Source organism: Diceros bicornis, chromosome 19 (genome assembly GCF_020826845.1).
Source record: "Diceros bicornis minor isolate mBicDic1 chromosome 19, mDicBic1.mat.cur, whole genome shotgun sequence".
NCBI lineage: Eukaryota > Metazoa > Chordata > Mammalia > Perissodactyla > Rhinocerotidae > Diceros > Diceros bicornis.
Genome location: NC_080758.1, coordinates 15556920 through 15575041, shown reverse-complemented (window position 1 = coordinate 15575041; position 18122 = coordinate 15556920). Strand labels below are relative to the sequence as shown.

Sequence of the window (18122 nt, the reverse complement as noted above, 5' to 3'; positions counted from 1 at the left end):
TAGAGACCCAGCTATGTAACTTTTTCTCAAACTGGCTTGAAAAAGCCAGGAGGAACTCAGACAATAGATAGTGTACTTTTCCCTTAACTAGGCTTCTAGAATATCGTTTTGTTTCTCTTGCCTGGAAATGGTCTATTACTTAGACCTCTGCTGCCCTCTGGTGGCGCTGAGAAGAAACGCACCCAGCAAAAAATTCCACTGAAACCTCCTGGCCCGTTGGGGCTCCCACATCTCTCTCGGAAGCAAAGCTGAGCCCAGGGTCCGAGGGGAGGAGCATCTGAGCTCCCGCCATTCCAAATAGGTCTTGAGCCCTCACTGAACACCCTCACCCCATCTTCAGTGTCTGGCTCTGCCCCCAAACTCCATTTTATTTCCCTGTCCTGAGTGCACTGGCGTCCTAGTCCAGACTAGAGCTGGGGCCTAGGTCATTGTTGGAAGAAAGTTCAAGAGCTGCCATCTGATGGTCAGTAGGTAAGAACGGGATAGCAGAGTGACCGTAGTATGAATGAGAAAGTATGAGAGCGTAAGTATGAATGGGTCAGAGATATCCAGGGCCAAGCTCCTCCCACCGGGACCTGCTCTGCTGAGAAGAGAGAATCTCAGGGCTGAAAGGTCAGCAGCTCCCATGTGGACAGGATGGGCTGCCCCAGATGAGAAGGAAAGATCTGGAAGGGATCCTCTCCCTGTGCCATGAGCCTGAGCTGCCCCCCGGGGCTCACACCTCCCTCTCCAGTCCTGCCCTCTATCTTGGCAGAAAATCATCCTACAGTATTTTAAGATTCCCAGACTGATTTTTTTCATTGAAAGCTCTTCCGTACTGATTTTTTAAACTATGTGTGTATTATCTTGATTTTTTAAATAAACAATAAAATAATAAGCAAAACAATGGAAGGGGGATCTGCCAAAATGTTCAGCAGCCTATCACACTGACACCCATCCTTCCCAGTTCCCTGTAACATGAGCCTGGAGCCGTGGGTGTCCCTAGGATGGCCACTGCCAGGCTCACACCAGCCACTCTTTTTCAGATCAGGCAACACTGACATGTCTACTCTACTCAAAGAGATTAATGTTTTGAGCCCAGTAGAAACCAGAATTTCAGATGCCAGTGTGAAAAGAGAGGAGGGAAAGGTGCACAAAAACAGCAGTGATGGGAAATTTTTAAGTTATACCTCACCTTTTCCCATTAAAGTTGGGAATTACAAAAGCACTTTGCAATATTCAAGGTGAGCACTGATGCTCACTTTTTTTTCTTATTATAAAAGCACTGCCTACTTAGCAATTTCTGTCCAAATTTTAAATGCATATGTCCTTTGACCCAGTATGACTCATACAGTTCATCACCTATCTACCCAAAAAGCATTCTCTCCTTGTTCCTTGCTAATAGAACCTTGATTGTTATATCCCCGTGGGCCCCTCCCTCAGCCTCAGGGATGAAGCATGGTTAATCTAAGACAGTCATGCTTTCCCAGTCCCATCTGCAGACATTTGCTTTCCCAGCTTCCCTTGCGGCAACAGGTCTGGCCAATGAGATGACAAGGGAAGTCGGGGGTGGCGGTGGGGGGCAATTCTGGGGAAGATGGCCTCCATCATTAAACAGAAATTTTGATGTAAAGGTCTTTCGCCACTGCCTTCTGCACACACCTTCTTCCTGCTGTGACATCTTGAACAGCAGCAACCATCCTGCACCTGTGAGGTGACCAACACAAGAACAAAAGCCATCACACTGAGGATGGTAGAGAAAGAAACCAGCCTGGTCATTAGCGTGTAGTCGAGCTGCTGCACCAGCCTTACCGCCTCTCTCCAGACTCCAATGTGAGAAAACTAAATGTCTCTATTGGCTAAGCCACTGTTAGCTGGGTTTTCTACTACTTGCAGCCAAACAGTTTCCTAATCGATAGACTCGGGAATTACATTCATTCTTTCATTCAACAAATACTTATTCAGGGCCTATTTTCTTTTTGCCAGGATCTATTTAAGAAACTAGAATTCTGGGGCCACCCCGTGGCTTAGCGGTTAAGTGCGCGCGCTCCGCTGCTGGCGGCCCAGGTTCAGATCCCGGGCACACACCAACGCACCGCTTCTCCGGCCATGCTGAGGCCGCGTCCCACAAACAGCAACTAGAAGGATGTGCAACTATGACATACAACTATCTACTGGGGCTTTGGGGGAAAAAAATAAATAAATAAAATTATCTTGGTCCCAAGAACCTAAAGACTTCCCCTCCCTACAGTAAAGCAACCTACGGGGGATAAACTGCCCGTCTTAGGGCCAAGGTGGGGACATCCAAGCGACTACAATAAACTAGCCACTCACCCCAGTTCTATCTCCAACCCACATTCTCCAACAAAAGAAAGGTCAGCAGACCCAAAAAGAGGCCTGACTGTCCCCTCCTGGAGTTTGAGACAGACAACTATGGCAAGTTACCCTAGGGTTAGCTTCCACCCATCTCTTCCCTAGCTACACCCAACCAGCACCCATTTTCAGCATTCTCAGAAAGAATGGATCACCCATCCTTCCTAAATAACTAAGTCCCAAAACCCCATAGCCGTGCTCAGACCACCAGCTCTCTTTCCTCATATTAGCCCCTCAAACAGACAACAAGAGGGTCAGCACCAGCCTTTATTGGGAAAAAGAAGCATCACACACCCACTGCCCAACCCCAGGGCTATGTTTCCTGTGCTCAGGGCAACAGCAGGAACAGAAGCAGCACAGAGAGCAATGAGAGACCCTGGAAGTGTCACAGGCCCCAGGACATCATCCTCTCCAGGCTGCTATGACAAGACCCCTGGAGTCACCAGAGAAGCTGAGGACAAATCAGGACAGCTAGGGCACCGGGATCTCTGCAAGAAGAAGAAACATGAAGTCACAACTGTGCCCTCCTGGATCCAGTTCCCCAGTGTTTCCCTTCTACTCTAGAGAAGCTGGGCATATGTCGCTCTCAAAAGCCTTAAATGGCTCCCTGCTTCCTAGACAATCCAGTACAAACTGGCTTTGAAGACTCTTATCATTCAGATGTTGACCTTATAGCTCCCATTATGAAAAAGCCTGTCTGTTCCTTTACCCGCTCTCACCCCACCCCACCCCGGCTCCCCAAACATGTCACATACATTCCACCCTCTGTGCCTTTGCTAAGAATCACCAGACCACCTGTCCAGCATGTTCTCTGTGCACTCCTCCCTTTGTCAGATCCTGCCTAAGCCTTTAGGGCCCAACTCAGATCCTACTTCTAGCAGAAAGATCTTCCCAAGGAGCCACACCTGCTCTGAACGCCTATAAGCCCATACTGTCTAAACAAGAGTTCTGATCTGTGACATATCTTTCTCTCCAACTAGATTCTCCAAGGCAAAAACTTTGTCTTGACCTTCCCAAGTCCCCTACCCAGCACCTAAGCCAGTGCTTTGAACATAGCAATTAAGTCCATTGTTATTGATAACGATGGACTGTACTCACCTAATTCAGAATCAGACCTGACGGTCAAGTTGGGGTTCATGGCCAGTTAGGGATGACAGCACTGCTGGGACACAGAAGCGGCCACAGCCTGACTTGCAGCACTTTTCCCCAGCTTTGCAGGTATCATCAGACATGCAGCTGACAATGCACAGGCCCAACAAAACATTTGGACACTCACCGTCCCGCCCTGCGGGATAAACAGGCACAGGGAGAGAGAGAGGATGGTTGGCTCCACTGACTCCAAGTTCCCATCGGGAACTTAGACAAGGGGGCTCCAGGTGAATCCATCCCTGACTCTAACTAGATCTTAACCAAAGATCTGGCTGGGAAACCTTGAGGCTAGAGGATCTGAGAATCTGTAGGGCCCCAAGAGAGCATCTGGACCAACAGCTTTCAAATGATGTCCCACAGGGAGTTCCCTAGAGGTACCTCAGGGTTTGATACCACTGTGAGTTTGGGGGTGGGGCTGGGTAGAGTGCAGAAGGGGCAAGGCTCCCAGACCACCACCTTCTCCCCCCATGCTTGGGCTTCCTACTACCCCACACTGGCTTCCCCTAGTTCTTTTAATGCCAACATGGGTTTCTTGGCCCTAGGAGGAGGTGTTGCTTTGGGTTGGGGGGCTAGGAGGACAGAAAGGACGAGAATTCTGACTCCTTCCAGGAAGAGAAAGAGAAGGAGGCCACAGATGGCTCCCTCCCAAACCAACTCTGAGACTCAAAGAGCACTCAAGGGTTTCTTCCCCAAAGAGCCAACCTACCTCCCTGAATGTCTCCACGGCAGATGCGGCCACAGCCGGTGCTGCAGCATTTATGCCCCTGGGGACAGGATGTGTCCCCGTCACACAGATTCTCACACGGGTTGGGGTCGGGAGGACATCCACCACCAAACTCTGCCATAGAATCAGAGCATTGAGGCTCAGAGGTGCTCAAGCCCAGTGTTTCCAGTTATTTTTATTGTGACTCTGAGTACAAAATACATTTTTCATTGTGTCCCATGTGTATGTTAATACATAGGTATGTTAAAATGTACATATTTATGTGTGTACATGTATATGCAATGCTGACACTTTCTATTCTTTCTGTTTCTTCTTTTTTTAATGCTGGCCATAATTACTAAATTGATTTCCAGACTTACAGTCTGAAAAACACTGTTGAGGTCTAACCCATCGTGGCAGGCATACTAGTTGCCATCGCCATATTCATTCTCTCTCCTTTCTTATTGTGGTCGACACCTACACCAGTGGCCCCCAATGAGCCACACCTCCTGGAATTCACGACCTTGTGTAGCACCCTCCCATACTGTCTCTGGGCTTGACCCTGTGACTTGCTTTGATCAACAGGACATCAGCAAGTGTGATGCAAGCAGAAGCTTGATAAGCACTTGCATATCGGGGCTTGTCCTCTTAGAACACTCCCCTGGAAACCAGCCACCATGCTGTAGAGCAGCTCTGGCTAGACTCCGGAATGATGAGAGAGAACCTGGATGAGGAGAGGCATTCTGGACATTCCAGCCACAGCCGAGCTCCCAGCTGAGCTCTCAGCTGTATGCAGCTGCATGAGTGACCTCAGCTATGCCACGTGGGTATAAGAACTGCCCAGCTAAGCCCAGCCAACCCACACAACTGTGAGAAAGAATAAACTGTTATCTGGGCCGGCCCCGTGGCTTAGCAGTTAAGTGCGCGTGCTCCGCTGCTGGCGGCCCGGGTTCTGATCCCGGTGCGCACCAACACACCACTTCTCCAGCCATGATGAGGCCGTGTCCCACATACAGCAACTAGAAGGATGTGCAGCTATGACATACAACTATCTACTGGGGCTTTGGGGGGAAAATAAATAAATAAATAAAATTATTAAAAAAAAAAAGAATAAACTGTTATCATTTTGAGCCACTAAGTTTGGGGATGGTTTGTTAGGCAGCAATAGATAACCGAAACTCTTGTTAATAGAACCCCAGGTTTGTTCTGAGAGGCAATGAGCCCAGCCAGCTAAAATGATTTTCTTTCCCATAGTCCTTTGTAACTAGGGGTGACCACAAACTAAGACATAAGCTAGAAAACTTCTGCATTCCTGATACAGAGAATACACCTTTCAAACTGCCCCTTCGCTTCTTTCTTCTTCCAGTGCAAAGACAGACATAACCCAGGGAGGTACAGTAGCTTTCTTTCAACCATGAGGCAACTAGCTTGAGGACAAAGTCAAGGACTGCAAAGGAGAAAAGGAGAAATAACCGCATCCTTGTTAGCATCAGGAAGCCATCACACCAGCCCTGGTGCCTACGTCAGGACTTCTTGTTATACGAGAAAAACAAACCCCTATTTGGTTAATTTTCTGTTGTCTCCAACCAAACACATTCCTGATATGCCCCTTCACTGCCCCTGCGTAGATAATGAAACTCAGAGAAGAGAAGGGGTTTGCCCAGAACTACAGGGTGAGTCAGTGGCAAAGCAGGACAAAACAGCCTCTTGGTTTGCAATGAAGCACTCTTTCTACTACACTATCCTTAAAACACGTAGGCAGCGGGCCAGGTCCTGGGGAGCAGGCACACCCAAAGAAGCCACATCCAAATCAAACCAACTCACAATGACTCATTCATCTCAGTGTTTATTTCAAGTTTTTTTAATGGAGGAAAAAAGTGACAGGCAATTAAAGGCTTTGTAGAAAACCAAAGCAGGACGGGCCCAGTGCCTCCGAGGAGGAACATGTGAGTCAACTACATATGGCTGGCTCCAGGAAGTCTGCCACGATGGAAAAAGCAAGTGTTGGACTCCAAGGAGAACACGCGCAGCTAAACAATCAATAACCCTGTGTCCTAGGATTTTCCTGAACAGCCCATAGTTCAAATATTCTATGCCATTATCAGATCACGTCAAAACTATGTGTCCTGACTTTTCATTCAAAAAATACGGTCACTGTAACCACAGATATACCTCCCCACTTCTCCTCCACCTGCCTGACAAACAGTAAAATTCATTTAACAAAGAACAAAGCCTTTCACCTCACAGTTGAGAAGGCTGGGCATAAAAAATCCCCCTGGTGGAAAAAACTCAGTGACATAAACTTCTCATAGAGTTATACCATGTTCCCTAGAAAGTAGGGGCCTGGAGGAGCACACCTCCCAGATTTCACCATTTTCCTGGGCTTGGCCCTGAAGTGACCAATGCCAGGAACACTCTGCTACCCTCTGCCCTCATCCCCAGGACCAGGCATACAGACCAAACCTCTACTCTCTTCCAAGCCAGGTTTCCTTGAGGTCCCTGGGGTTTTGCCAAATATTAGAAGAAATGAAGGGACCCTTGGAGAATAGGCTGAAGCCCTGAAGGTCGAGCACATCCCCTTTGACCAGTGCCCAGCGTGGCCATCCAGTCCAACACCCTGTCTGATGCTTGAATCCCTGCCAAACAATCCCCGACTCCCAGCTCAAACACCTGGAATTAATGGGGCCTCACGACCTCCAAGCCAGACTTTGCCATCCTCATACTTAAGCTAGACACCCTGAAGTTTAAGAAAGTTCTTCTTTATACTCAATTGAAATCTATTTCCATCCATTGGTCCTTTTCCTATCCCCAGAGACCTTGCAAAAACATGACTCATGCCATCCCCTTAGACAGGACCCTCTACCTTTCACTGTCTCGGCTTTGCCAGGCTGGGTAAGCTCAGTTCCTCATAGCACATGGTTTCCAGTCACCTCACGCTTATCTTTTATTTTTTTCGTGTGTGTGTGAGGAAGATCAGCCCTGAGCTAACATCTGCCAATCCTCCTGTTTTTGCTGAGGAAGACTGGCCCTGGGCTAACATCCATGCCCATCTTCCTCCACTTTATATGGGACGCCGCCACAGCATGGCTTGACAAGCGGTGCGTCGGTGTGCGCCCAGGATCTGAACCAGCGAACGCTGGGGCAGTGGCAGCGGAGCGCGCGCACTTAACCTCTTGCGCCACCGGGCCGGCCCCACCTCATGGTTATCTTACCGAGAATCAAGACGAGAAATAAGGTAGAGAAAGCCAGGAAGACCTACCGTGACTGTCCTCAGAATCTCTGCATCCAGTCCTGCCCTACCAAGACGACCATCTCCACCAATGAGGACCCTCACACTGGGAGGAGGCCGGGGATGACTTCTCCTCTAGTTACTTTCTCTTACGGTTAGCCAGGGATCCCACATGATAGCTCACCAGGCTTTCCTGCAGTCACCCAGGATGCCAGGAACCCAAGAACGAGAAATGTCTTCATGAAGAATAGGCAGCTCGACATGATGATGCTGCTGAGGTTGGGATGAGAGCTCAGTTCAGGCCAGCCGTGGACACCTTGCCCAGATCATCAACCCAGGGAAGAGTAGGACTAGGGGACTGGCTTAAACCCAGCCCCAAAGTCTTCCCTTTCACAATAATCCCCTAGGATGTCTTCTCCTGACAAGAAGAAAAGTGAGTGGTTGCTGGTGTGGGGGAAGATTCCTGGCACTACCAAAAGACACATGTGACGGGGGGGGGATCAGAACAGGCCTCCCAAGATATGCCACTCTGGCATGTGGAATATTTTGAGGTAAAGGGAACCAAGACCCCGAGGGCTTGAGAAACTTTTACCTCTCCCTTAAAGAATTAAATTGGGGGCCCTGCCTGTTACTACCAGAAATAACTTTTTATGACCTATCTCTATGGCAAACCTCTAATTACTGAACATCTGTTCTTCTTATCGTCCTGTGAGTTACCCTCCTCCCCTCTGAAGCCTCAGGTCCCCATCCCATTCCTTAGCTCAGGATGGCATATATACCTCACTTTACCTTTCTGTCTCTGAACCTCTCATGTATGTGGGGTTCCTGAACCTATGAAATTAACTATATTTGATTTTCTCCTATCAATCTGTCTCATGTCAATTTAATTCTTAGACCAGCCAGAAGAACCTAGAGGGTAGAGAAAATTTTCTTCCTCCCCTACAGTTGGCTCTAAGGACAGGAGAAAACTTAACTGGCTGGATGCTGCTTGCTCTGGGACTACTGCAGCCGAAGGATCCTGGACCTCTGTCTACTTGTATCATTTGTCATAAGAAGGAAATTCCATAGGCAAAGTCAGCTCACAGCTATTACCATTTGGAAGGGTTTCCCTGCTTGAGCTGGCTCAGGGTATGAGGTTTTTCCTTCCATCTTATTATATGTCCTGAGAGCTTTGGTTTTTTGACCAGTGAGAAAATACTCTCTGATCTCCACCAATCTAGAAGGTGCACTTACCAGGGTGTATCTGCTGGCCAGTCGAATAGACTAGGGTTCCGAGACACTCTTTGTCTGCCTGTGTCAGCTCTCAGGGGAGTCATAAGGGGATCCCAGTCCATAAGCAGCCTTTGTCATCTCAACCTTCATTGCTTGCTAGTGCTGGAAAAATCCCATTCCAGTAGTGCCTGCCCGGTGTCACAGATTAGCGGGTTTGTGACTAGAGGTGTCCCACGTTTTCATGGGAGACTGGAGACACCATTTTATCCTTACTGCCTGTGCAATGAAGGCCTTTGCTTTCTCAGACTAGTTCAAAAGTGAACTTCTTGGATCTTGGGAGGGCTGCATCCTTCGCAATCTCCTTTGGGGATGCCTCTTGCATCCAAGATTAAGCCATAAAAAGGCTTATTGGTTTGAGTCACTATTAAGATCCTACTCATCAATCACCAGATGATGGATCCTTTGATTTGGAAAAACTTCTAAATTGAAAAAAATTTTTTTAGAAAGAGCTCTCGTATTGGTATAATGGCTAGCCATTAAGATTCCCTTAATAAACTGGAAGGACAGAAATTAGAACAAAAATCAAAGCGCACTCAGACGCCTTCCTATTTGCCTTTGGACATTTGCAGATATTGTAAAAAAATCAGGACAACAGAAGTACAATTGTCCAGCAGTTCAGAAGAAAAAGGAGAAAAAATAATATAACAGCTAGACTTAGGAACTCCCTAACAAGATGAAAGAAAAAACATTTAGACTTAAATATCCAACATAGGGCCGGCCCTGTGGCTTAGCGGTTGAGTGCGCGAGCTCCACTGCTGGCGGCCCGGGTTCGGATCCCGGGCGCGCACCGATGCACCGCTTCTCCAGCCATGCTGAGGCCGCATCCCACATACCGCAACTGGAAGGATGTGCAGCTATGACATACAACTATCTACTGGGGCTTTGGGGGAAAATAAATAAATAAATAAAATTTTAAAAATAAAAAAATAAAAAATAAATAAATATCCAACATAAAATCTTCTTCTTAAAATCCAGCCGCATCTTCCTGTTTTAGCTTCCCTTTTCCTACAAGATTTACAGAAAGTCCACCAGCCTAATCCCTAAGAGTATACAGGTGACTCACGCAAATGCTGAAGGCCAGAAAATGAACTTAGCAGAAGAACCTGGAACAGGCAGTAGGGCTCGCTTTGCTGGACTCTATAATCAGGCTCTGCCAGCTTCAGGCCTTCCCGTTCAATGTCCTAGGAATTCATGTCCATGAGACAACAATAGATCTTTTGAATTACAAAGGCTTTTTACTCCCACTTTCAGAAGATCCTACCAAATGCAGGAAAGAATCAGAAAGATCAACGGTCATCCTGTAGTGCCCAGTCAAGAGAGGAAAATAAAATGTCACATTGTCCCTTCCTTTCCAAATCCAGACCCACTGGTTATTGACCCTTTCTCTCCCAGGGGGAGCTACTGCCTTCTTGCTTGTCTTGTTTTGTGTCCTAAGGGTTTGGTTTGGCTTTCTGTCTGCCTGCGACATGCAGACTGTAGGTTCTTTCTTTTGGCCATCTTTGGGAGTGACTCTGGATCTTGGGAAGGTAGTAACCTTTGAGGATGCCTCTTGTGTCCATGGAGTTGTTTAAATACTGCCAGAAATATTTACTGTTTGTCCCAGCTGAAAACTGGCAAGATATTTAGAAGGACTTATTCTTTAGTAGCTCTATGGTCAAAAATTGGAAGCTGATATTCAGAGCATGATAGGAATATTTTTATAGGCCTTCTTCCTTAAGTTAAAATAAAACTATGTACCCAGAGGGAAAGAAGCAAATTAGGGATGATATAGTTGAGCAGTTATATCAACCTATGATGTCCTTTAAGTTACAATCTGATTTCCAAGGAATTGAGAGCAACTGGCCTTATCTTACAAATCTTTGCAAAACTGGAAACGCGGCTCTAGAGGCAGTTCATATTTTACCCATTACTTTTCACCAATCCCAAAAATCTCCCTTATCTCGAAAGGCTTGTAACCTTTCTGGGAACTATTATCTAGACCATCACCAATTTCTAAGACCGAAGGGGAAAAAAAAGGAAAAAGAGGCAAAGTGCTATAGAAGTGTCCTTGTCCAAAATCTAGCATCTGAAATGTCTTCTCCACAAATATTAGAAGAAAAAAACTTTAGCAATCTAAGCAGATAACCCTAATTTACTCCATCTGCCAGAAACAAAATTTGAGTCTAACTATTCTTTCATAACTAGTGCGCTTTGTATTACTGTACCGGATTTATGATAGTAATTTTAAAACAATAGCTATGGAGTCTCTATGTATGTGTGTCTACATATATGTATGTTGTAAATGTGTGATATTTTTCTACCTCTGGATGATATAATTTCTAAAAGAGCTCTATTTAATTGACTTAAAATAAGCACTTATATGATTTCTAAATATAATAGAAACTAACCCAAATGTTTTTCAAGTTAACATGATAAAACTTTTGTTCTACCTAGGTTTACTAAAAGTCAAACAAATTCATGTCATCTTTGTTACAAAATTTGAGAGCAAGACATTGATGGCTGACTTTGTCTAATGTCTCCTGAAGTGTTTGTTGGTAATCTAAACATAATTATTGGGAACAAGTAAACTAAATAGATGTAATTAAGATAAAAAAGGTTTTAGGTGAACTTTTTAAACAATAATTGTATGTTATGGCATATGTTCTTAAAAATAGCTTCCAAAATCTATTCCAAAAATAGCTTCAAGTTAAGGTAACTTGAAACCTTAGTTTTGCTAAGTTAAGTTAAATGATGGGAATTCATTGCATGTCTAGATCATTTCCAAGCAAGATAAAATACTGAAGCATTAATTGCTAAACAGTCTAAGTTTACCTACTTTTGTCTTCTTATTACATAAAAACTAAAGATGTTGGGTTTATTAGTTAACATGTCTTGTGCTTTTTTAAAGATTGTACTATGAAGTAGCATGTTTTCAGAAATTATGACAAGTATTTATAAATTTGTCAAGCCACAGAATGCTAATGTAAAAGTTCATAATCGTTTATTTATTTATTTTTCACTGCAAATTAAGGCTATTAAAGGTTAAAAAAATTCTAATATGAAGATACATTTTGTTAAGGGAAATGAGAGTAATTTGTCTAAACTAGAACTTCTGAAGGACAAAACTAAATGTATACAAAAGGTTGAAGAGAGAAATTTACTTTGTGTAGTCACGTTAGCTAAAGATTGAATTATTATAAGGGTTTTAAACTTAGGCTTTAATTGCAACAGTGTCCTTGTGTAGGACTGGAACTTGGCTCTTTCATTTGCTAGAAGGAGAGTTTCTTTATCTTTTTAAGTGATCTGCCTAGAAGACGAAGATTCTATGTTTTACCAAAATAATTCCCTGTTTGCTGTCTTTATTAGGTCCTTGATTACTTAGGAAAACTGAGTCTTCTTAATATTAAAAGAGCTAAGTTTTTCCTCCTACAAATGTCTTGAAGAAGGGATGGTTAGATGGATGGGTAGATGGAAGAAGGGAAGGAAAGAAGGAGAAAGGAAAGATGAATGAGTGTGTGGATGGGTGGCTCACTGGCTGGATGGCTGACAGGAGGGATGGTTGGATGGATGGGAGGAGGAATGGGTGGATGGTAGGTGGACCGGTGGATGGATAGGTGGATGAGTGGGTAGATGGCATTTCCCCTTAGGGGACCACTGCCTCCCACTCAAACCTGGTCTGTCTTCTGATGGAGGTCAGGACACACTACCCCAAAATATAGCACCTCGGCATGTTGAATATTTTAAGCTGGAGGAATTTGAGAAAACGGCAGAAGAAGGAAGATCATCCTAACCACCTCCTTCTTCCCTGAAGCAGGTCATAAGACCCTCACATGAGAGTTGCCTTCCCTATATCCAGAGGGAAGCTTTATTTCCATAGACAAAGTGACACCAAGAAGAATCTGAACAAACAGGCCTTGCTAAGTTTCCTTCAGTTTACTACCCTGACCTCATACTCCTAACCTATCATATTTCTCCATTATTGTCCACTCTTCATGAAACCTAGCACAAAAGTACACAGGTCTCTCTGTTTCTTTGGGTCTTCATTTCCCATGCCATGTAAAACTTACGTGAAATAAATGTGTATGCTTTTCTCCTATTAAAAAAAAAAAGAGCTAACTTTTGCTAACAGCTATATAACCTTTTATAGTTTTTTAAATCTTTTATTGTCACTTTAGTTAAATAATTAAGTATTGTTTCATATTGATCTGTGATCTTATTTAATCAAGTATCCAAACTTTTGATATTTTTGACAAACTTCCCAAAATTCAAATTCGAAATAAAATCTTTTTTTTTACATCTGAAAGTAACTTGGAGAATTTCCAGAGGGTCCCTGGATTTCTCAAGGAATTTGTTCTCTCTTCATATAAAAAGGGAGCTATTAAACTAATTAGGCTTATTTGGTATGTTTAATCACATGGAAAGCATTGTCAAATAAATGGTGATAGACCTTCTTACGTTATATTGTGTGGGTGAATGTAATTAATATAAGTGTTCTAAAAATATATAAAATTCCTAAAAATCTGATATGTCCTGGTGTAATTCTAGTCATTATCTTAAAATGTGTGTTACAGAAATAACCAAATTTCCTTGTCAATTGCATTGTAATCAGATCTTTAACCATGCCATTTTAAGTCTTTTGTCATTTACAAACAGTTGTTTTATTCTGATGCTTTTGCAAATATGTTTCATCTTTAGAGAGATTCATGGAAAGGATTCTGACACATACGCTAGAATACAGGTTTCTGATAAACTTTCAGATCCTAAAAACGAATTGGGTAAGGAATTAACAGAACTCTAATGGAGAAAATTATGGCTTCATAAACTGCTAACAAAAGATCAAGAATTGATTACATGGGACTGAATGAACTGACAAGAATGATTATAATTTTTATGACTTTTTATTTGAAACATTGCTGATTTGTTTAATATTTTGTTTTTCCAGATTTAGGGAAATCTTTTTTCTCTTAAGCTAACTATGACTATAACTATGACAGCAGTTTGGTAAATTATACCTTTGTAAGAAAAATTCATACATGTATCTTTTCTTCGCTGCTTGATCCCTCTAGAATTTAGAAACTTTTAGTGAGTATTCTTATTTTCATGGCAATATATAGTCATTTACATAAGTTCAAGAAGAATCTGTTCTCCTTATAACAGGACACAATTGAAAACATTGGTTATCGTACCAAGGCTTTGACTGGAATGTCATATTTGAGAGAGAATGTGCATAGACTCAGATATGATCAGACACATTTAAGGAACCAAGATTGACTTTATGGAACCAATAAAAAGCCCCTTAGACATATCAGCCTGGTACCTGGCTTATATGGTTCCCAGCAGCCTTACCAGGTGAGTAAGGAAGGTCACTTCCTGGCAGATGCAGGAAACTCGATATCTTGGGAACCTCGAGAAGAGAGGAAATCACCCAAATCTATAAGTATTGCAGGGAAGTCTGATGGTAAGTCCTTGACCTGGTTTCCTGGCCCCGAGAGGTCTTTAAAAGTTCAATCTGGAGATTCCTTATGAAAGGCTCCAGCAAAGCAGATTTAAAAGAGTCTATACGAGGGGCTGGCCCCATGGTGTAGTGGTTAAGTGCGCACACTCTGCCACTGGCGGCCCGGGTTCGGATCCCAGGCGCGCACCAATACACCGCTTATCAGGCCATGCTGTGGCGGCATCCCATACAAAGTGGAGGAAGACAGGCACAGATGTTAGCCCAGGGCCAGTGTTCCTCAGTAAAAAAAAAAAAAAAAAGAGGAGGATTGGCATGGATGTTAGCTCAGGGCTGATCTTCCTCACAAAAAAAATAAATAAATAAAAGAGCCTAATTGATCAACTGCTATTCCTATTACACTTATGTAAATAATTGGGCCAAGTTTATTGAAACAACTTATTTCGCAAACAAATTAGTCTTAATTTGGCTATCTTTGGTAGAAATCGGGTTGATTTTAGAGGAAAAAATTATGTTTCAACAGAAACTATATAACACACTTGTGGATATTAGATTCTAGTGCTGTTTATCATCTTTGAGGTTTTGTTTTCCACCTGGAAACTAGACTGGATTCTGAATTCTTCTAGTGTCCTCCAACAGCCGGCTACAACCCTCCAAACTAATGTACCCAATTTTCTTCCACCTTTTGGCTTGGAATCATTGAGAACTAAAACTGCCCTTTTTCCTGAAGCCCTACAAACTGAAGCTGAACAACTTGATATGAATTTTAGAGAAATCACCCCAATGGCTTACGTACGCACAATCTTTATACCTGTTGCTGTATGGGCCACTCAGAAAGATCATCAGAGACATTCAAACTGCAAACTAGGAAAATCTGTCAGACCGCCCTCACTCCATCTGAAAATGCTTTGAGCCGGACATCGAGAAATCTCAACTGGCTGCCTTTAGAACTCCGAAACTGAGATTATAATCTGCTCCAATTATTAACCACAGTTTTTCTTTTGTTTCCATAGAAACGCCTCTTATTAAATACCTAATTGCTTGCACCACAGGCCCAACCTTGGGAGGGCACCTGCATCACCACCTCCTGAAATTGAACACTACTGTTTAACTGGACTGACCTATTCTCTAAACCAAGAGACTGGTTCCATGTGATGGAGCAATCTACCAACCCAACTTCTAGACTGTGACACTTCTCGTGAAGTTTCAAAGGCAGGGTGAAAGCAGTTCAGAACAGGTCTCCCAAGATGTGCCACTTTGGCATATGGAGTATTCCAAGGTAAAGGCAATCAGGACCCTGCAGGCTCAAGAAACTTTTACCTTTCCCTTAAAGAATTTAAATTGAGGCCTTGCCCATAATAAGAGCTACTACCAGAAATAACTTTTTATGACCTATCTGTATGGCAGGGCAAACCTCTAATTACTGAACATCTGCTCTTCTTAGCAACCCCTGAATTACCCTCCTACCTCTGAAGCCTCAGGCCACTATCCCATTCCTTAGCTCAAGATGGCATATATACTTCACTTTACCTTTCTGTCTCTGAATCGCTCATGTATGTGGGGTCTCTGACCCTCTCATGTATGTGGGGTTCCCGTACATATGAAATTTATTAAATTTGATTTTCTCCTATTAATTTGTCTCATGTCAATTTCTTAGACAGCCAGAAGAACCAAGAGAGTAGAGGAAAACTTCCTCCCCTACAGGGGACAATCAAACTCTATAATGCGATATATACAACACACAGGGACAATGGTTAGGAACTCAGTGGGTAGCTGGGAAAATGGAGAGATGGCCATTGGATAAAGGATTAAAGAGAGCCTTAAAGGGCTTTGGAAGGACACAGCTACAGCTGAGGTGAGAGAAGGAAGGACTAGAGGTATGACTTAATATGAAAATAACCAAAGCTAGTAAAATGCACTGTGGCGCCTGTTCATCCTAGCAACCTAGAAAACAGAGAAGGGAACAGACTACTTAGAAACTATCAAAAAACTAGTATTGTGGATAAGCAGTATTTGAGTTTGTTCAAAACTAATACAAATGTAGCAAAAACCTACATCTTGGTCCCTCTAGCCCACACAGGCCATTCTTGGACCATATGAAGGCTAGTTGACAGAACTCAAAAGAACAGTTGCTATGACTCAAGTAGTCTAGACTATATATGGCCCCTTTATTTCTCTTCTTTTCTATTTCTTTTTATTTTTCTTTATGTGTCTGCTTATGATTTTGGTCAGCCATGATACCTAATAGTGTCCACTGGCACCGCTTAGCTCAGTGAAGTTAAAGGGCAGGGGACATTCAAGGCTCAAGGTAAAAACTCCCTTAATAGGGCCAAAGCGTTTGGTGCCAGGAAGTTACCTTACTGTTTTAAGGCTGATAACGAAGCATGGAGATAATTAACATTCATTCGTTGGTGACCCACTATACACTTTATATACATTATTTATTTTGATCCTCACAATAATCTTGCAGGTAAGAAAATGGTTCAGAGGGGCTGGGAAAAAATGTCCAAGGTCATAAAGTTAGTAAGTGGTGACTGCTGGAATTTAATAATAGTAATGACAGATAGCATTGTTTTAGAGTTTACTTGTGCCACAGTTCTAAGTGCCTTACATGAATTAACTTACTTAATCCTCACTGCAACCCTATGATTTAGGTACTATTATCCCCATTCTACAGATGAGGAAACTGAGGCACAGAACGAACTGTGGGTCACACAGCTAATAAGTAGTAGAACAAAGGTAGGCAGTCCAATTCCGGAGTCAATGTTCTTAATCACCATATCATACAGGATTTGAACTCAGATCTTTCTAAATGCAAAACTCATGCACTTTCTACTACCTCATACTGTGACCTGGTAAAAGTAATGTGGATGGCATAACAAAAAAAGGAGTAACATATGTCGGGGCCTCTAAAATAGAACTGGGAGGCCATTAAGGAAGTGGGGCTTACGCAGGTACAACACATCTCTAACCAGTTGGAATGTAATTTTTGAACTGTACCTCCTGTTGTTATCTTGACCTTCCTTTAAGAAAAATCCTTACTCCCCTAAATAAGAACTTTTTGCCTTAGAGATGGCCTTAGCAGCCAATCACGTGTAACAAAGAAATAACAGCTGTTGCCAGCAGCAATCACAAGTCTTGCAAAACAACCTGCGTGACTTATCTCTTTTTGTCTTTATAACTCCTGGCCTTCTCTGTCTTCTCCGGAGCACATTTTGGGTTTCTACCTGAATCTGTGTTTCCCAAATTGCAATTCTAATTGCCCAAATAAATATCTCCTATTTAAATTGCAGTGATTCTTTCCCCTGTCGACAGTAACTTTCTCTACCACCCATAAATCGCTCTAATTCTATTCAGGGATGTCTTACCTCTAAGAGCTAAGGGGAGCTCTGGGAACTCCACAGCTGTTAAACCCCTGCATCCCCAGCTCATCCCTGAATCACCCATCTGGGGAGACAAGCCCAGCTCCCTGGGGCTGAGGGAATCCACGGTCCAAGTCCCAACCTTCATTCTGATGCCTTCAGACGCTAGGGGTGGCCCTGGGGTCAAGGCCTAGAGACACCCGGCGGATGAGTGTCTGGGATGGCACGGGTCACACCCCCTCTTGTTGGGTTTCTGGGTCCCCGCATTAGGCCCACTCCAATTCTGGGGGCTGAGTGCCGGGCATACTAAAATCTACAGTTTTCAAAGACTGAACTGCAGGCGCTGCTGTACGAAACGCTCCCCTCTACTCTCCAACCCCAGCCCATGGAAACCCGCTCTCCTCCTGCCCCGCACTTCTCCACCGGCCTTGGCCCAGCCGAAGAACGATCGTTGACTGAACACTCACAGTCCACACCCGAGACGCGGCCCCTCCCGGGAGGAAACCCCTAGCATCCCACACACGAGACCTCTAAGCGTCCTGGCCCCCAGCGAGACGCGGCGGTTCCCACCACAGTAGCTCCGCAGCTCACGGCGTCGCGCTTCCGGGCGGGCGGCCGGCGCGC

General features: G+C 44.0%; 1 protein-coding gene across 1 annotated transcript; it reads right to left on the bottom strand.

Moving 5' to 3' along the window:
* Window positions 1-2606: 2606 nt before the first annotated feature.
* Window positions 2607-18034, bottom strand: WFDC3 (WAP four-disulfide core domain 3). The gene is made up of 5 exons (XM_058562609.1): window positions 17966-18034; window positions 7618-7706; window positions 4208-4339; window positions 3451-3637; window positions 2607-2840 (listed from the first exon to the last, which is right to left on the bottom strand). The coding sequence occupies exons 1-4, from the start codon at window positions 18010-18012 to the stop codon at window positions 3462-3464; spliced, it is 444 nt and encodes a 147-aa protein (XP_058418592.1). The 5' UTR covers window positions 18013-18034; the 3' UTR covers window positions 2607-2840; window positions 3451-3461.
* Window positions 18035-18122: the final 88 nt, after the last annotated feature.